The sequence below is a fragment of the Olea europaea genome, chromosome 23 (genome assembly GCF_002742605.1).
Source record: "Olea europaea var. sylvestris chromosome 23, O_europaea_v1, whole genome shotgun sequence".
NCBI classification, from domain to species: Eukaryota; Viridiplantae; Streptophyta; class Magnoliopsida; order Lamiales; family Oleaceae; genus Olea; species Olea europaea.
In genome coordinates, this window is record NC_036259.1 from 9,162,971 (window position 1) to 9,184,386 (window position 21,416).

Genomic DNA, 21,416 nt, shown 5'->3' on the forward strand with positions numbered 1-21,416 from the left:
ATTTAGTCAATTCATGCATAGAGTTTGTCTGCATATCCGTATTGATGATTATTTTATTGTATGTCTAATGATTACTTTTTATTTAATAATGGATGTGCGTATGCATATCCTGTTTGCATATATCAATGATGAAACCAAATCAATTCACGTTAATGGAAAAATGCAAATTTCACGTTAATATATCTACTTTTTCAATTTGATTCACGTTAATGAACTCAAGTCAATTTACATACTTTTTGCTTTAATTTTTTTATGTTTGTAAAATATATACGTTTATTATGATTATTAAATATTCATTGTATCTTTAACCTAATTAAATATTTTAAACATTTTTTTATAAACTTTAAATTGATAATGTATTATGTTGTTGCTCCTGAAAAGTTAATATTTCTAAATAATAATGTATTGTTGCTCCTAAAGTAGCACAATGTTATTAATATTCTAGAAGAATATTACTTACTCCTAAAGTACATGTATTACGATTTTATATTCCAAAAGGATATTGACATATTGCTCTCGATGTTATAATGTCTTGAATAATATATCATATGTGTGATTTAAGAAATTATATACAACTCATGTTATGTGGACATCGATTCTTATATGATTAAATCATAGTTAATCATATTTTTTGAGAATTAATTATGTCTTTTATTTGATTGAATAGTTATTCAAATGGTAAACATCACTAAACTTGAGTTTTTCATACTCGACTTATCTGGCAAAAAATATCTGTCATATTATTTCAAAGGATTTAGGAGAGACAATAAAATAAGAAAACAATGAATCTCCATAGGATTTTGCAAGAGCGCTTATTTTCCTTCGTCAACATCTTTACAATGGATTGAAAATTAGATGCCTCACCGTAGAGGATCCACAAGTTCTGTAAAACAACTTTGCTGAAAGTTTTGACCATCAGAGGACTGTAGTTCTCCCAAAGTCCACTCGAATGGATGCACATTCGTTTGTAGGATTGTAAAACTCTAAACTATTCAAAATACTTTCTTCAAATTTCATGCCTCGAGTATGCTCCTGCAGCGACAATATTGTGAACATCATTTTAAAAAGTTCTTAAAACTCATATCCTGTCTATTAGAAGCTGAACAAAGTAACGAATTGTTGATGAAAAATCATATGTTACATCTAACGGATTCTGTACCATCTTCTGAAGTAAATGGTGCCACAAGACCTAAAACAAATGCAATATCAAGAAATTGACGAGAATGTGGACGTTGACAATTAATTTTAAGGGGGATAGATTGTAACATCCCGAATTTTTACTACTCATTGTTAGATTTAAATTTAGAATTTAAGTGCGCTATTATTAAAATCTAATGACCTTATTGATTATTTTATGTCTGTGTTAAGTCATGGTCCGTATTATGTATAAGATTTGTATGGATAGGTTGGAGTATAGTAGCGCTACGAATGGAAATTTGGTACCATCTAAATTAGGTCCAATTTTCGTGTCTCCCTATACAAGTATAAAATTTTCCATCAAATGGATATATAAGAACAAAAATTACTCACGCACGTTTATTGAGATTTTATCTCACATTATATTCGTTTTTCCTTTTCAGAAAATTAATGGTTCGAGGTAGTCGATGTGGGGATGAATGCCATCGTGGGACATTTAAAATAATTTTCATAAAGTTATGTATTCTTTTATTTGATTTATGTTGAATTCACTTTTAGATATCCTAAAGTCAAACAATAAGCTTCATTTCAACCCTTTTATTTAAGTTTCATTTAAAATTTTTGAAATCATCTTATTAAAAAATGATCCAAGTTCTTGTCAACTTCAGCTCTTTCACTTTAGAGTTTCATATCATAGTACTAATCCTTCCTTATTGATGTAATTTACAATTTTACCATAAGTTAAGATTGCATATGGAATTTTATCATTATTTTGATTTTTTACTGTAATTCTAACTCTTTTAGTAAAGCGTTTTAGTTCTTTCCAAAATGCTTGTAAACAATCTTTCCTTATCATAACTTTAGTGAGGAAGATATCTTTGTACGATAGAAAAACATGAAGCTTTGGGAAAAATGATGCACGTATAAGGGCTATTTCACAGGCCCCTGCCAGTGAAAAAGAGGTGGGGGTGGGTCCCACAATTTTTTTTAAATACGTGTGGGGCCCAACACCAAACAGTGAGGGGCCTGTGAGCTCGGTTCAAGCTTTGGACATGTTAAATTCATCAAAACTTTAGAGAATCTTTCATGTAAGTACACATGGTTTTCAATAAAATGCTTGATAATAGCAAACAAGAATGTTAATAAGCTGTCATTTTTTACCATTTGTATTAGTTGCATTGTTACCTCATTGCGTGCTTTTTGGCTCAGGTAATCAGTCCACCAGTCAATCTAAGGCGAAAAAGGAAGAAAGAATGGTGGGAATTGAAAAAGTGGAATAAAAAGCAATTAAGATGACGCAATAATCTTGAAAATAATATTTTTATTTGATTGATGAATAGTGAACAGTAATTTTGATCTTAAGTAGTTAAATTTTTCTTATAAAAATATCTTAAATAAAGATAAGAATTTAAAAATCCAATGAACGATCAGAAAATACAATGAAGAGAAAAATCTTATTTTCAAAAGTTACACTCTGCCTTCTTTTTGAAGAGTTTATCCTTGTACATATGTCCTGAATTCTTCAGACTTAAAACTTTTTTTCCAATTTGATGAAGAAAACTTGGAATGACAATTATTCCTCTCGGTCAGGGGCGAACCCAGACCGTTCAAACTGTGAGGTCAATTTTTTTTTTTTCGAACAACATATTATGAACAAAAAGGAAAAATCGATTGTTTGTTGTTCATGTTCGATATTTGTACTTTGGGAAGAAATCGGTGGATTATATGATATATTTATGGACTAAATAATGGATATGGACCGTGTCATATGGATATAGATTTAGGATTTGGACTTTTTGGGGCAAAAAATTAAGTTTTCAGCAAAAAAAAAAAAAAATTCCAGAAAACTGTGGGGTCATTTGACCCCACATGACCCCATGTGGGTCCGCCCCTGCTCTCGGTCACTTGCTTTGAAGGACAGTTATTAGTTTTGTCGATCACTTGCTTTAAAGGACTACTTTGAATGACAATTATCAACTCCATTTGAAATTCTAAGGGAAACTTATTTCTCCTTTTCTAACGTCTTGAAGGATCATTTGAACCATTTGTTTTGAAAATAAGAACCATGTGAATATTATAATTTTTTGCTTTGGGTTTACATATTCTTGAATGTTTTGAAATCATGAATCATCAACAAAATCATCTATGTTTATCCCATAATAATCATCCTTGTTGTCTTGAGCATAGTCTTCAGTCTATAACTTGGAACTTGAAATTGATTTTGTGGCATTTGATGCTGTTTTTGCCAATATAGCTGCTTACTGTGCTAAATGTTCAAACTCTCTCTGGACCATTGAACTGAGCTAACATTGACATTAATCCGGTTTTTATTTTTTATTTTTTCATTAAGAAATCAGCTTGTTTTTCTTGAGTTTTTGAAGTTGCCTTGTCTTGATTATGCTAGCAAATTTCGAGCCATGCTTGAACTGATTTTGGGCAAGCACTTTTTGTTTCTGTAAACTTTTCTCACCACTTAATCTTGATTCATCAAACAATATGATTTGGAGCAAAATTGGATTCTACGTCGGTTTTAACATAAAAATCTCAACATATAAAGTTCATGAAAATTGAAAAATTTGCCATTCTTGATTTTAAAGAAATTTAGTTCCATTCTTTTGGAAATGTCTAAAACATTGAGAAACGGGACCGGAAAGAATCTCTTCCTCAATTCCAAACCATAGGAACCAATTTTGAAAATATTTTTACAAAAATAAAAAAATGACGGCACATTTGATCAAACATTATAAACCAAGAGTGGGATGCTGGTCTAATGTATAACACATCAAATCATGCACATTGATAATCAAAATAATTGGATTTTAAGGGAGAAATTTTTCCTAAAACATTAAATTTTTTGAATTCCCAAGGGTTTTGTCCCCTCTCTATGAAAAAGAACTTTGAAAATTTTAAACCTTGAAAAATTGAAATCTATAGGTCTTGGTTTACAAAGTATCCAAGCATAATGAACTCATAATAAGCCCTTGTTTTTTTGGCATCATTAAGGCATGTATAGTGATGGCAACGGGGCGGGGCGGATATTTGGCCAAAATGCCGCCCCGCCCCACCTTAAACGTGGCGGGCGGAGACGAGGTAACTTTTTGCCCCATTTAATTTTTTTTTACATTTTGAAAGTTTCGAATTATATTATTATTAGAGAATAAAATACAAATTCAAAATATATTTTTAAAGGGTAAATTGTCTAGAAATAAAATTATTTTTTATTTTTTTCTTCACGGGGCAGGTTCGGGGAGGGGCATCATCGTCCCGTCCCGCCCCTTCAACTCGTTTAGAGCAGGGTTTTTTGCCCCATTCGGGGCGAGGCCCTGTCAGGACAGTGTGGAGCGGGGTAAATTGCCATCCCTAGGCATGTAATAGAATCCTTGTGAAGAATATTTGAAATGCATTCATCAAGAGATGCATATTTGATTTTTCTAAATTAATTATTGGTAAAGAAATATCCTTGGTATGATATTGAAATTTTGAAGTAACTTGATGTGATGCATTTAGGAGGGGCAATTTTCCCGATCCTATTTCAACAAGTTTTTTAAAGTTTTTTGGTTGAAGAGTTTGATGGCATATATCAAAAGGCTTGATTGGTTTGAATGGAGGTCTTTGCTGATTTTGAAAAGGATTTTTTTGGTTTAGGAATGTTTCCTAATACTATAGAGGTGTTTGAAGTATGGAATTGACTTTGATTGGTTTTTTGTGATGATATAGAAGTTGTGTTTGCGTCTGCTTGTAATAAAAATTGATCGATAGAAATCTTCTTACCTTTATCTTTTGATACTTATTTTATCTCCTTTTTTCGACTCTTTCTTTTTTCTCTTGATGTTTCTCTTGACCTATCTCTCTATTCATGGAATTTTTTGAACCTTACTTTGTAAAAATCTCTTTTTTATCGAAAAAGAATTTCATTAATAAATATAGCAATGAAAAAATTAGGTATTGAAGGAAAATTCGATCAGGAATAAAGTAATAATAAAAAATAATTTTCCATTGATTATATTATAAAGGAAAAATAAAAAGATATTCAAACTTAATTGTCAACGACTTGCAAAAAAAGAATATAAGGAATTAATATTTCGTTGATGTTGACTTTTCATCGAAGATTATGACCAAGCACAGGCGATGATTGCTCACATCAATGGTATTGTTGTCGATGATCGTTAACGAAAGTGCACCAATGATCACTAACAGTATTGTTATTGATAATTCCGTCTAAATTACTATCATAAATCAAGAAGTGTTGTTTTATGTCAAAATATGTGACGTTAATTGAATATTGAATGAAAATTTATTGATATTATGAAGAAAAACTAAAAAGATATTAGTATAAAATCAGTGGTAACTTAAAATACAATATAGAAACAATCAAATTTTGTCAATGATTAAAAAAAGAAAAAGAAAAAATGAAAACCCAAAACAAAAACCACACATCATAGTTTTGGTTACAGGGAAATGTGATCTGCTTTGGCAACATAATCAACATTTTCTGTTTACTTATTTAGAGTGCGTTCGATTTGTCATTTTCTGTTTTTAGTTTTCAAGAATGTTCAAAACGTGTTTGGTCTATCGTTTCCGAAAATGTATTTCCAAAAATAAGGAAAAATTTATAACTGAAAACTCAAAAAGCAAAAAAGGCTCAAAACACACCTTTCTTTTTTAACCAGAGGGATGCTCAACGTACTTTTAAAATAAAATATTATAATCTAATACAATTTACTGAACCGTAACAATTTTAAAACCAACATTTTTCAATTTCCATTATTGTTTTTTTCGTTGATCAAAATTTGGAAGAACTATTATTTCCTTTTTTATTGTTCAAGTGACAACAAAATACATCCGTAGGATGAAGGATATACTAGTTATATTCTTTACAACTATTCCTATTTTTGGTCTATAAATTTATTATCTTATTTTTGTAAAAAGAAAAAATTGTAAATTCACCAAGTTTAAAATATATATTATCTGGTAATATATTATCATAATATTATTATATTTTACTAAATAATCAAATTAATTGAATAAATGTTATAAAACAATTTCTAAATTTTTTTAACCAAACACATTTTCTGTTTTGAAAAACCGTTTTTCAAAATAACAAACCAAACACATTTTCTGTAATTCAAAAATAATCCATCAAAACAGAAAACTAAAAATGGATAAAAAAATAAAAACAGAAAACAGAAACGTAAACCAAACAAACCTTGAGTCTTAGAAATGCACAATTTTTAACTTTGTAATTTTGTTATTGAAATAAAAGCATTATACGATTGTTATAATGTTTATGTTTTAAAAAAATTCTAATTTAAATTTTGATTGACATTTGAGATCAATATATTTGTGTTTTGACTCGTATGAGAACTAAACCGAACAGCAAAATGGTGATTTTCTTTGATTTGGATTTTTTCCAAACGGTTTTATATGAATTCATTTGAAACTATGTCAAGACAGCTTAAATCGAATTATTTACATCATATAAAGAAGATTATAAAAAATGGTTTGTACATCTCAAGTATCATTTCCAACATGTAGATGCACTATCTATTAATATACAATACTTTTCGTTGGCAAATGGTTAGAATTCTCTTAAAAGTTTCTTTGAAGAAAACAAATCCTTGTTATCTGCTAAAAATTGCGATCGAGCAATCAAAAAGATTTAATAATAATAATAATAATAATAATAATAATAATAATAATAACAATAATTGGTCAATAAATTATCACACACTCAGAAGGATAATCACAAGATACCGCTAAATAAGCCAACGCCACTCAACTTAGGCCCGTGTTTGAGCCTCGTTCTTTGAAAGCTCCTTTTTAACCACACACACTAAAAATAATAATTTTTGCACGGAAATTCAAAATTTATCCATATTTTTGAACCCCACATTCCAAAAACATCACTATTACAAAATCCCCATTTTTTTTTTTTTTCAAAAAATAAGCTCAACAGACAACAAACTTATTGGAACTTAGGAAATACAAGCAAATCATGTTATGCTATCCCGACAGGTGAAGTCGTGCCCAGTAAGGAGAGAGCTTTGCTTTCGACTCTATGGCTAAAAAATAGAACGGCAATTGTACCCATTAGGTCAGCATAGTGTATGACCATAATTATGCGAATGGTGCTATTTAGCATCACTAGTAACATAATATCGGTCTAAGTGGCACCTAAAGGACATTAGATTCCTATTTGACATTCATCAAATCAAAACTCTTTAATCCAATAAATTGTATGTAAACTCAAAATATTACTTTTTAATCATAAAAAAAAAAAAGGTTTCAAAACTCATTTTTATCAAAAATAAATAAAAGGATGTCAAACAAAGGCTAAATGATACGCTGTTAAATAAATCACATAATTTCACATTTAATTGAATCAATCATTTCATGACTATTAAACTGATGCTCTAACACTACTAGTGATAGATAACATTATTTTAAATACGTGTTGAACTGCAGGGACAAGAAATCGGAAGGGGCAAAATTTCTAAAAAAAAGTTAAACCCCAATCTTAAGAGTCCCCCACCGCACTTGCCCTGGAGTATCGTGGAGAAGGTAAATCGCAGGTTCTGTTTCCAAAGGTATAGGGTGAAAGGCTGCTTGTACACTTGCATTTACCCAAGAGCCAAATCCATATTTCAGAATTCGAACCCTTGACGCAGCAACCTCAAGCAAAGCTGGATTTCTCCACCCTCCACTTTTACCACTTGGAGATGTGCCCTAGGGGCAAGATTTCTAGCTCAAAGGGTGTGGTGTCCGAGTTTATGTTATTACCAAAGATACATACACAAACAAAGTAAACCATTATAAAACTAACATTTCAATTTTTTCTTTCGAACCTAGTATCTTTGTTGGCTCTAATTTATTATTACAAAATTTATACATACCTATCCACTGTTACTACTTACTGAATATAATCGAACTGTCTCGTGACAGGGCTGGAGTGCCAAATGTCCTCAATCTCCAATATCGTCCAAGATAGAATTGCCATATCACTAATGTAGACGTCTCTCGGATGTCGTAGTGACTACTGCAGATCCAAGCAACCCCACTATCCACAAGAAGTTATGTCATGCATTTGAAAAGACACCGTATGTGAAAAGGTTAAATCGAAGTACAAGTAAACTTTAATACAATGGGCGGTCTATTTAATTGGTTAAAATGCAATTTCGTTTTAAAGTAAGGAAAATCCTCTTTGGCCAGGGTTAAATCCTAACCAAACAACAGGGCGCCCCCGTAGCCGCTCCTCCAATGGGGGGCGCCCTTTGGCCGGGATTTCACCCTAGCCAAAAAGCACGGCTCTTAAAGTAATTTCAACGTCTTGTGAATTGATTGGCAACCAATTTCACTTGTTTTGATTGATATAGGATAGTACAAAAAAAAAAAAAAAACAAGTTACCTTGCTATATCATCTCACTTTGTTCGAACTAGCTCCAATGGCACACTTTCCATTGCTAGCTAAATTTGGTCAAACACAAAAGAAAATATTACAATTGAGCACAGAGGAGCTATTTAGCGGCATCTACAAAAAATACTAGCATACCCATTGCCTAGGAGTTTTGGGATCATAAGGAGAATGCCTCTTGGATAGCTCTGATTGGAAGGTGATCATTATTGTAACCTTGAACTCTACTGAAAATGGACTGCATGCGTAGAATGCAATAGTTATAACCACTACAGACTGACTCACACGGTCTTGAAAATTACGGGGTAATTCGAAGAATTAGACAATAGACAGAATCAATCCCCTCGCCATTGTAATAATCTAAGATGAACTTAAATCTGATAATTAACAAGAAAAATAGAACAAGAGAGAAGTGTCCCTACAGAAATCTAACAAAAGAAAAAAAAAATGTTATTTTGCTTCCTATTTAGCTGCAGTTTACTATAGTAAAAAGCCTGGCAATTTAATACGCTGAATTGATAAGAAAGACCTGTGTCACATTAGTATTGGTTACACAGGATGTGCCTGATTCATAACAATCATAAGTGCAAATAATCAAATCATAAGTAATTGAAGATCACAGAGCACTCATCTAAGATAGAAGCGCGCATCTGGAGTGCTCATGATAATCGACAAGAGGACATATTTAGTTCAAGCAAAGTAAAACCACCTAGCAAATGAAGTCTCAAGAAAGGAAAAGTTACAGTTTATATGTATGAATGGTAAGAGAAAATAATCATTCTTAACAACTGGGGGAGGGAATGAACAATAGCTTCTTCCATCTCATGTCTGGAACTACCTAGCAACTGCTTCTGTAAAATGCTATGATGAAGGCCATTTATTGGTCAGAAACGCAAACATAAACCGGAGAATCTCAAAATTCATTCAATCTTTAAGAAACATTTTACGGGATAAATATACCGTTAGTTGAGTATCAGCCAGAGTCACCTTTAGTTGGGTACTTAAGTACTTTTATGTCAGACAATTAGTTTTTCTCTTCAAATTTGAGGACTTTTTCTAATTAGGGTTGGTTGATGTATTAACTAGCTCAGTCAAATTCTAGCCCCTGTTTGGTTTAGAGAAAAATCAGATTTTCAATATATTCTAATAAAAGTTGATCGAAAGCATAGATGAAAAGTTATGGATCCCATGAAATGTACGGTTAAAATTAAGCGCCTATTTGAAGCCCCTTTTTCCCTCATTTTTAGACCTTTTTTTTACCGTTGCATAGTGTAAAGCTCATTCAATTTTCAAGACTTCTGACACAGAAATGACGAAAGGCTATGCAGGGATATTCCTTGATGTTTTCCTTCATATTTCTAACCCAAAACTCCAAACATTATAATCAATGCGTAGTAGGGGTACATATGGAAAAAGATACATAAATGCTACAGCACTGATACATTCAACACTCATGGTGAGCCATGCATGATGGAATCCAAAAATGCATTTTTCATCTAACAATGGCGCCAAAATGAGGGCTAAATTTTGACTTTGACTTAAATTTTAATCAAATTTCAGCTGAACCAAACAGGGGCCTAGTTTAAGTACAAGATCTTAATATTTTCGTTTCCTATTTTGACTTTTTAGGTCGTCATTCTAGTAGAATAAGGAGTTGCAGTAGTCCATAAATATAGCATAATATCTTTCGATATAAAGTAGTAGTAAAATAATATCTTCGATGGAAGTTTTACACATTTTCTAATCATGAAACTTTATTAGATCTCTTCCAAGAGGAGATTGTTAGAGAGCCTCAGTTACATTCTCAAATTTCTTTCTTGTCCAGTTCGTTTATCTGTGCTGTTGGATAACTTAAATGTAAACTCAAGGTAGTCCACAATACTTTTTTAATTCATGTGAAACAAACGACATAATTAGCATTTGATCAAGAATCATACATGAAGAAAGAAAGGAATAAAGGAATTCAGAAAAAGTTGTGTTTATGCAATCAAACACCTACCCCGCGAAAATGGTCGGACAAGTCAGGAGACGGGGAAGAATGACGTAAATGGGGAGCTTCATGCTACGACAGACATCTCCATCCGCAATCTGACAATAGAAATTACACGTGACAAAGAATTACTTTAACAGAAAAAAAATTTATTGGTTATATTTAAATACACAGGAAAAATTTCATGCCTGAGTTGTCTGGATCAAAGAGGATTCGGTCACTATTTTTTCGCCAAACAATATTGACTCTACACGGAGTATGTGGATGTCGATGGATTGAACAGGAATAGCAGATGCTTCAACAGTCAACTCACCAACAATAGGATCTGAGAGTGAACATTGAGTACATATTTTCCCAGTCACCCGGAAACCCCCTGTTCAAAGGAATGGCTAACCATACATGAAAAGCCCAAAGAAGTTAAAATAGTATAGAAGTGCACAGTCGCAGCATCAGATATATAAATATCGTCTGATTCTTTTGAAAGATGTAAACCATTAGATAAAGGAACGAAAAAGTAGAAACAAAAGGACTACAGCCTCATCGAAACAACTGCTGTTGTCAATTAAAATTTGTTACCAGACACGGTATAGCCATATCCAGAGAGAATGTACTTAAGTAACTTCCAAGTTACCATACATGACAAAGACGACCGCATTCTTAAATTTTCTGAAGAATTTGATGTTCTAAGAAACTGTGTTACCAGCACCCTTCTATTGCTGCTACGTAATCAAGAGGGATAGTTGATAATCAAATCTATTCTTCAACTGTTCATTTTTTACGAATCCATGACTTGGAGATAGATCAATTACCCAAATACAGTACAAGTTGGCAGCAGTAAATGTAACAATTTTATTCTACATAAAATGGACCACATTATAGAGATTGAAGTCCCAGTGAGGAATATTACATTCAAAAAATGGGAAAATACGCAATCACTGTGTAAATTTTAAAAATAGATTTCAATTTATTTTCAAATAGTAATTATTCCTCATAAGTCAGAAAAATTCCCCCCTCCATTATTTTGGAAAATATTCATTCTTCCTAAAGATTTTTCCATTTAAATAGGATTAATTGAATAATTCGAAGATTGATTTGAAATATTCAATATAACAGTAATTTTCTCTAGATTTCTCTCCCCATATCTCTTCTTTTCTCTTACTGTCTTTTTTCTCTTTAATGTTCTATATCAGAAGCCCTTATGTTCAGAAAGAGGCATTTTTTATAAAACTAACATGTGCACAGTTCCTAGATCTTGGTAAAAAGGTTGTTGACAATTCTTGCATTGGAATAAACAGAAAAATATTTGTACACACTGAAATCTGATCCCTTATGAGAAAGAATTCCAGAACCCAAATGATCATTCCTTTCTCCCATATATGAAGATGGCACAAACTGCACATGATAAATGTTCAAGACTACCCCTTCCCCCAACCATGCACTAGTCCGTTTTCTATGGTTTGCCTTCAGAAACAATCCCAGATGTAGTAGCAATAATGGAAGCAATATCTGATCCAGACCTAAATTAATGTGGCAAAATGACTGAAATGTATAAGCAGATGTGTCTATGCCAGTAAGTGGCCGATGAAGCATTAATTTCAAATGTGTCATTAAAGGTCATAAGTTGACCCCTTTTATATTGTCATGAATATTTTTTCAGTTAGCACACGAAATAGTAAAATAAACATAAGATGGAGGAAAATTAGACAACCTGATTTTAATTCCGGAAGTAACAGATGTTTTTGTGTGTCCTGCGTAATATAAAAGAAGACCATTTCAGGAGAAACCGGTTTCAGCGGTAAATTGTCTGAGATGAGCAACAGAAAGGAGACTCAGTGCCTTCACATATAAGCAATAATAAAAGAGGCTATACAAGATTATAGGACCCGTACTTTTTTCACTTCCAATTATGAACTCCATTGTTGCTGATAAAGATTTGTGTAGGTACCCTCTCACTACATCCACTGTTACTAAATACTACAGCGGCAATAATAAAAACAGGCATGAGAATAATGTTTATACAGGTAGAATGGAATTCTGCAATGGTTCCAAAAACGATCTGCATATACAAAGATTATTAATATATACCTGGATGTTGACATTGCTACCATGGTAGGTTTCATAAAACTTTTCCCGGTTTTCTTCTTTCGGATCTTTCAGTGTCACAGAAAATGGTATCTAGAACAATAAAGACTACAACTTAAGGATTGAAGAAACAAACATCAGATCCCATAGTTCATTGAGAAGAATTTATACAAGGTAGTACAAGATTGAAATCATGCAAAAATTAAAACTACAATGATTAAATTTGCACGTATAATTATTGATCTTCTCAAGAACCCATTTTCCATAGTTACTATTGTACAGTCCCGAAATTTTATAGAATATAATTTTTTGGTCTATATGTTTTTTTTATATATTTTTTGATAGTGAAGGGACTAAAGTGAAATAGTATTAATTTCAAATTAGTTTGGGCCAAATAATTAGGTATTGATAGAGCGAAGATAAGTATATCGATATTGGGCTCTTATTGTAGCTTGTAATCAATTAGAAGTCTTTGACTCGAAAACAAGTTAAGTTGGATAAGTTTGAACTACGTTAGGGTCGAGTGAATGAAACCAAGGTTAAATAGAAGTTTATATTATTGCCTACTTCTTTTTACCCTTCCACGGGATGTTTACTAGAAACTATTAGAAGAAGACTAATCAAACTCTACTTTTTGAAGACAATCGTTACCCAAATAATGAAACCCCCATTCCTCTTCAAATACTTTGCAACGTGTGGCTATCTCCTATTAGAATAGAAGTACAATTGTAATACTAGGTTATAACCCCCATAAGTCAAAACGATTTTTCACCACATACATATACGGCAAAAAGAGATCAAAAGCTAGAGAGAGAATCCAACAATATTGCCATATAATATATTTTATTCATACACAAGGCAGAGAGAGAAAGGAAAAGGAAACAATTTTCACGTGCATCATTTTACATTCCTTTACAACTTTTCAAATCTATCAAGATAAAATACTTATGAGTAAGTGGTTTATTTCGGTAAACCTTTATGTATTCAATAATTTATGCATTCAGTAATTTATACATGAATTGTTAGTGAACCTTTGGGTTCGACTTAATGAAATGTGAACTTTATTGGGTTCTTTATAGTAAAATGCGAAATCTTTCAGGAATTCAAAATACCATTGATGTCTCGTTTGGTCATCAATATGCTCCATAAGAAATGTGGTATAAAATAATTTTACTGGTATTTTATATACTCACTCTTAGTGGGTTTGTGACAGGATGGTGATGCAAATTGTCAAGTGGATTGGAGAAAAAATTAAACATTAAGTTTTTCTATCCTTCAATTTATTAGTTATTTTAATTTATTCAAAGACATGTTATTTAATAAGTTAGGTGATTATGTTTTTTTTTTTAAGATACAATTTTCATCTATTTATTTTATTTTAAAGAAAATTATTTTTATCATTTCATATTTAACATAAGGAGAAGTAAGTTTTTGGTAAAACTCCAAAGTTTATGAAAATTTGGGGTGTTACAACTACTTACTAGTCTTCTAATATATGTTTTGGAGTGCTGATCTCATAATCTGGCTGGATTCAGCATATTGTTTCATTAGTTGTGTATACACATATCCTTCTAACTCACTAATTCTACTTCTCTTGCTTCAGCAAGTGATGTTCCGCGATGGATATAGAAAGAACTATAGATGGCCTACAAGATTTCTTACATTCATATCTCATGGTATAACAAGATCTAGTAATATCTTCAATCCCACTTTCTAAAATGTTCATATAACCACATCCTCACGTGAAAGAGTGAAAGGTAATCCCATACTCTTAAATGTTCCCTTTTTGGCTCATAACTTGTCCACATCGATTAGATAAAATGTAACATTTTACACTTATCTATAACGCTAAAGCTAAAACTGCTCATGGAAGCAAAATAGGAAAAGGAAAAAAAATTATGTACTGCTAATGAGTTAAAAATACTCTGGAAACAGAAGATGTGATTTACAGACACTAGCGATAAATTGTACTTGGTTCAACAAAGCCTTCTCACATACTTACATGTGGCTTCAGCAAAAGGGTACTGTGAATATAAATGATTGAAGATTTGAAGATTAATCTAAATCAAATGTGAAACTTTTACATTCTGCCATCGTACCTCTGTCGTACCTGAACCAATCTTTCCGGATGATTGAATCTCGAAAATCTTATTCCTGCTATCAAATAATGAATCCAAGCACATATCAAATTGCAGCCAAAGAGAAGTGCTGGCATGTTACGTAAGGAAATTAATCAATCATGACAACCACTGAGGAAGCAAAATACGGATGATATCCCAATTTTCTATAATAAGTTGAGGGATCCTTGCTTAGCTCACAATTTACAATTCATTTAATGTTTACAGGTATTCGCAGATTGAGTATTGACAATCTAAGTTTAAAATCCCATACTTGGTTTAAATAAAAATGCCATAGTTTAATATATCAACATTATACTCAAAACGTAGTAATTTAACTTGAAAGATTTGTTGAGTAGACAATCATGTGAGAAAATCTGAGGATCTCGAAAACCTGGTTTGTCCATATATATAGCTCTGTTTGATGGCCATTATTTTGAAAAAATCAAGTTTTGAATAGTATTTTTGGAGAATGTGGTTAAAAAGTAGAGAAATGTTTTTCTTTTACATGCAAAATATTTTATTGTGTAAACGTGTGGTTAAAAATTAGTATAAGAATTAAAGAATTTCGTTTTAAAGAGAGACAAATAGGGCATAGTCTTTTCAAAACGATCAGGTAAAAAAGAATTTTTAACATCTAGTTGTCTCATAGATCACCCATAATAAACAGAAAGTGCCTGGGGCATGGCTTAATTGCTTATCCATAGTTCTAATCAATTTTGGTTTTTCATTCTAGTGAAGGTGAATCATTTTCGACATCTTGTTGTCTAATAGACCACTTCTCATAAACAACAAGCTCCCTGGACGTTGGATTGCTTATCCAAAGTTCTAATTGATATTGTTTTCCAATGTGGTAAAGGGGATACATCTTTATTCATACACAACAAAGATACTAAAAATCTATGATCTTATTTTAGTCCATGTGTGTCGCAATTATTGTAAAAAATGGTATTTTCTTCGACAAGTTATTACAACTAAAATTTTATATTCGCACTGAAGGATCTATGGAATCTTTATTCCACGATTTGAGTTGAACTTGGAGATTCATTGGTGATGCTTTCCTAACTCAAGTTGCAATATACTTTCAGAATTCCATATGTTTGAGTTCTCCTTCTAGCGCAAATGTGTTCAAAGAGATGTGTCAACCAAATGATGATCTATCAATTGACGCTGCACAAGGATAGACATAAATTACTCCATTAATAAAGTCTGCCAATGTTTTTACAATCTCGTGAAAGGACATTTACAAGTTATGAAAATAATTTTCCACTACCTGAAGGATACTTTAGATATTATATTGTCAATCTCACTTTGTTTGGGTTTGAATATTCAGGTTAGGCCAGATTTTGTTTTACAAAGCGTAGCGCAAGTAGTTATTGTGGTAATTACGTGGTCATAAAAGGAGCAATCTAGTGTTACCGGTTCCACTGCTAAAACTGAATGCAGATCCCTTCCCTCAATAGCTGTTATAATCACACGGGTTAGCTTCCTTCTTCAGGATCATGGGTTCATATTCTTACAAGGACCTAAAAGTCTGTGTGAAAATAAAGATTTTGTATCTCTCAATCATTCAAATGCTCAATGCAAAGCAGATCACATGGAATTGGATCATCATTTTGTTCTTGAGAAAGTTACATAGATACTCTTCAAACCTTCCATCAGCTAATCTCAGCTGATTTAACAACTTTTTGATACAAGCTGGGAGTTCATAGAATCTCATTCGCCGTTTTGAGGGGCCATGAAAGGAAACAAACCATAAATCCAAATCTCATGACTCTTAGCATATCTATTAAGTGCAAGATCAAGACCCCATGATCCTCTCCTAGCACATCAGAGCCTTCCATGATTCTCTCCTATGCCAGACCAACCATATCTCATGCAAGATCAAGAGATCCCATAATCCTTCCATAGTATATCTCATTATCCATGAATCTCTCCTATTGCAAGACCTAATACTGTGGTGAAGGCTACCACCATCTAAAGAATCCAGACCATTTTGGACTGTTGCCTCTCGTCCCTCTTCCTCTTTTATCAAAGCTTTCCATTTCTACATTGCTCCTTGACCAAGCAAGCCGAGAACAGTCTGGAGTATTGCATTGAAAGTTTTTTATTTCCAACACCATGCTGGATCTCTCCAGAAATAGGAAATTCAGCCAATGCACTGACATTAATGTAGTACAAATGGAAGAATGGTGTATGTTTTAGTCGCTGAGAGCTATAAATGCAAGTGACTACCAGTGAAGTGCAGTGTAGAGCTCTTAGATCTAATAAAATATTTCCTAGTGTTTCAACTCTACACATAATCCTCTTTTAGCACATATCGTTTAATGCATAAAATATAATATGCTATGATGGTATCAAGGGATCTGGTTACATTGTAAAGAATTTTTACTGAGGAGATGATTATAGAATCTTGATCATGTGTTGCACGGTATGTGCTAGGAGAGGCTTATGGGATTTTATCTTAGTTTAACCATTCCCACCCCAAATCTTCCACTTAGTTGGAAAGTGACGATTAAACAACAGTTACAACACGTTACCAAATTGTTTGATTATCTTCAACGAAGGCAATCGCAATAATGTAAAGACCCAAAAAGGGAATGATTAAGTCAAACAGAAAGAAGAGTAAGAACTAACATAAATGAAGCGGCTTACACAATAGGAATAGGTTTGATGACACCATAGAAAGACTCGACTACTCCAGCAGATCCTCCGCGAACCTAATCTTACAAAAATTCGAAAATATATGAAGACATTACTTAAAACTCGGACTTCTTCTTCAAATAATCACAAAAAGACATTAAAAAAGCATATAATTAGAAAATGGAAGTAAAATTAAGAACCTGCAAACTAACTGTGCCGCTGACAGTAAGGCGGATGGACTGGAACGAAATTGAAGAAGTGAGCTTCATGATTATTTTGCCCTCTAATGGTTCCTTCAATTTTTAAACAATTAATTAGCTAAAAGCAATAAAAAAAAACTATAAAAATCCGATTCAACCTGTAAGCAAGTAGACACGCGTATAGATATAGAAACAGATAGAGCGATTACATTGGAGCGATAGATACGGTTGAATCGGGAGAGTTTGATCTCAATTGACATGGCGATGACCACAAATTTCTGCTGCGCACTTTAATTGTAGCTTCAATACTGCCGTGAGTGCTACGAAATTACGCTGGTGCAGGGGATTCGTATCTTGAACTGTAGAAATTGTTGGAAATTCGAAATCTATAACAATTGACAGACGAAAACAAGTTCTTCAGCGGTGCAAGGAATCGGATAAGTTAGCCCCCGTTTGAGCCCGTTATTTATTGTTACATTAAATTAAATTGTCTCCTACTTTTAACCACTCAATTTTCAATAAAATAATATTACAAATTAATCATAAACTTTTTAATCACTCATTTTTTTAAAAAATACTATTTATCTCATTATAATTTACAAATAATGAGACTCAAATGGTCCCTTAATTAACCAAACATTGTAAAATATAGCACTCAGGCCCCATTCAAATTTGCCTCACTTTCAATTTTGTTGCACGGGTCCCCAGAAAATGCGTTTGATAAAAAAAAAAAAAAAAGAAAGAAAGAAAGAAATTTTAGAAAGGGAAATTTACATAAATGTCATTAAAATTAAAAATGTACAAAAAATGTTCATTTGCACCAATTTCTTCCAAAGATGTCGCTTTTTCCCTGTGAAATGCCCATTTTACACTCTCGTGACACCTTTTTAGGAACAATAAATACTTGATTTGGATGCAATTAATGGTGTGATGTGATGATTTGTTTTATTTATTTTAAACATTTAAAATATTCACATTATATTGTATAATATTTTTTATTGTTAAAATAAGGGATTAAAAAAAAAAAAAAAAAACCACACACACAAACACCTATGAATACAAACCTTACATTCTTCTTCATCATCTTCATTTCATCATCAACAAGGGAAAGTTATTGATCAATTTCAAAGGTGAACTACTAAAAAAATTATATTTTCATGTTATAGTTTACCACTTTAAATATTTAATACAACATGGTCATATTTAATTGAACTTTTTGAATCTCTTATTCATTGATGTGTTTTACTTTTGATATATTTTTCAAGGGAAAAAATACCAACATCCTCTAAAAAATGTGAATGATTTTATATTTAATGAAGTATTGAGTTATTCCTTCTTTATTTGTGAGAATATTGTAGTTGAAAATTGATTATCACCATTAATATTTTCAATAATTTCTTCCAAACAATCAAACACATGTTTTTAAGCATTTTCGAAAATTATGGTAGTTCAATTGTCGAATTGTATCTTTGAAACCGTCGGGTTAGACATTTTAACTGTCGAACTCGACATTTAATAATTGTCAGGATAGATAATTTAATTGTCGATTTGGATACCTGAAAACTGTTGTCACCTTTCCCTTTTTGGTACTACATCGATCTACCTGTCAACATATGGAATGTATAAAACATGTCGAAAAATTTAAATTGCTGATCATTTGAAAACGTATAAAAGGCCCTCCAACTCTATGCTTGTTCAAAATAATTCAACCTATTGCTACAAAACCTTCTATCACAATCCGCTCAAAATGATAATTTTAATCGCCGCTAACTAAATTGTAGTTTCTAAATTGTAAATAGTAGACTCAAGTGATGCATAAATGATAAACACCGCTAATATTAAATAGTATTTTTACGAAAATGTAGATTTGAAATAAATAGGATGAGCCGAGAACTGGGAAAGGCTCGATCAGCTTGAACATTTTGTTGTTTCAGATGGACGAACTCATTATGTCGACGTAACACAATTGATGAAACAATTTGTATTTGCGAGAACTTGAAAGTCTCTCAATGTTCATGAAGTACTTTATGTGTAACTGACAATGACAACATGCTATTTATAATCAACTTGAAGGGAGGAAAAAATTATGGTCATTTACTACCTAACCACAAAGTCCAATCTCATCTAAATTTAGTTGGTATGATGGTTCAATAAAATAATTGTACCTTTATCCCCATTTTCACATAATTACTAGGATATTGTGACTTTTAAATCATGCGAACTAATGGATTCAAGTTTCTTGCTACTCACATTATGCACTTCGTAAATTAACTGTAACATGGTTGTCATGACTTTGGCATAATTATAAAAATGGCTCATCATCTTAACCCAATAAAAAAAACTCACATTAACGTCCTTGTAAATTAGTTGCAGCATGGTTTCGTGACATGGAAAAATTTTAATGGCTAGTCATCTTAACCCAATCATCATTGACGAACAACTTTGAAATTGATCAGGAAAGAAGAAAGTATGGTCCAAGTAAACTAGGAACTCCTACACAACGTGCTCGTGCCTTCATTACAAAATAAATTATAGTGTACATAATCATTTATTATTTGCAAAATCCATGCATTCACTATGCACTAACCCCACACTGCTGATCTTCAGTTATCGCATTACAACATTCAAACTAAAAAACAACAGACCAACTTCTAGCACATTAGACCAACTTCCGCAATGAGCATTTTTCGAAACGTGAAATTCAAACTCTATTTCTCCTACAAGGTACAACGAGAAAAACACGGATTAGATCATGATAAAACATAGAAATGTAACACGTAATGAATCAAGCTCGTGCTTGTAGTGAGGTGAACTGACATGAAAAACTGACATCAATCGTCAGTATGGACAGTTCATCTATTGATACCGACGGTTAATCTCGACATATGCCTGAGATTCTGTCCGTCTGTCGAGATTGATAGAGTTGAACTGTCGAAAACGACGTTCAAGTAGCCTGCACACTTTAGCAATCTGCTAAAATGTACACATGAGACATAGAAGTTCGACATCTACAGCATCATTTCTAAGCAATGCAAAGACATTTCGTAGAACGAAAATGGAATTACACACACTTGGACATATCCGAACAACCTTGCACTATCATATGAACACACACGTGCATGAAGAAATAGTAAAAACCTTTGTCAGAAGATATGTTGCCCAAGAAGTAGAAGCCGATAAAATGGAGCTCTAAATACCCAGTCAACAAAAATCATGACAATGACTAATTATTCACCTTCATTACATGTTATATTTTGCATATGGTCATTACATTTCCTAAAAACTAAAATTGGCTACGAGCTAGAATGATCAAATTGCAACCCAAAACTCATTTTATAGTAAGATTGTTGGCTACCAGATTGAGATCCCAGGGAATATTTTTGAGCTATATTCTTGGCCAGAAGATTGAGATTCAAGTGAATATTTTTAGCTATATATATTTACCATATTTTCATTTTGTCACATTAGTTTTGCCATTTGGAATTAAAGAAAACAATTATAAGCAACCCTATCTTTCAAACACTACAATTGACCAAAGATTGATTCAAATCCAGCAAAATGAGCTAATAAGATCTACAAAATTAACATTCCAAAATTCCTCAACTAATTTCCTAAAGTTTACCAAACATTGAACGGTATCGGTGACAAAAATAAGGTTGTCACGATCTTTAAAAAACACTGAGAAGTACGGCACCGTCATGTCGCTGACCACCAACAGAAGCGGCTTTTGCAGATTTCTTCTTCTTCTTCTTCTTACAGTAGAATTTCTGAGTTAGGGTTTCAAATCCTTCAATCATCCAAAGAGATGTATTTAAGTGATGAGAGAGAGAGACCAA

General features: G+C 32.4%; 1 protein-coding gene across 5 annotated transcripts; it reads right to left on the minus strand.

Annotated features, from left to right (window-relative positions):
• Positions 1 to 7,927: 7,927 nt before the first annotated feature.
• On the minus strand, positions 7,928 to 18,040 carry LOC111372318 (Down syndrome critical region protein 3 homolog). Of its 5 annotated transcripts, none has more exons than XM_022994599.1 (12): positions 17,790 to 18,040; positions 17,581 to 17,673; positions 17,393 to 17,457; positions 14,720 to 14,774; positions 12,624 to 12,713; positions 12,428 to 12,512; positions 12,247 to 12,342; positions 10,727 to 10,911; positions 10,548 to 10,636; positions 8,687 to 8,786; positions 8,543 to 8,601; positions 7,928 to 8,194 (listed from the first exon to the last, which is right to left on the minus strand). In XM_022994599.1, the coding sequence occupies exons 1-11, from the start codon at positions 17,838 to 17,840 to the stop codon at positions 8,557 to 8,559; spliced, it is 954 nt and encodes a 317-aa protein (XP_022850367.1). In that variant the 5' UTR covers positions 17,841 to 18,040; the 3' UTR covers positions 7,928 to 8,194; positions 8,543 to 8,556. The 5 variants fall into 5 exon arrangements, with proteins under 5 accessions (XP_022850367.1, XP_022850366.1, XP_022850365.1 ...); XM_022994598.1 differs by having other exon boundaries at positions 7,928 to 8,173; positions 14,720 to 14,777; XM_022994597.1 differs by having other exon boundaries at positions 14,720 to 14,777.
• Positions 18,041 to 21,416: the final 3,376 nt, after the last annotated feature.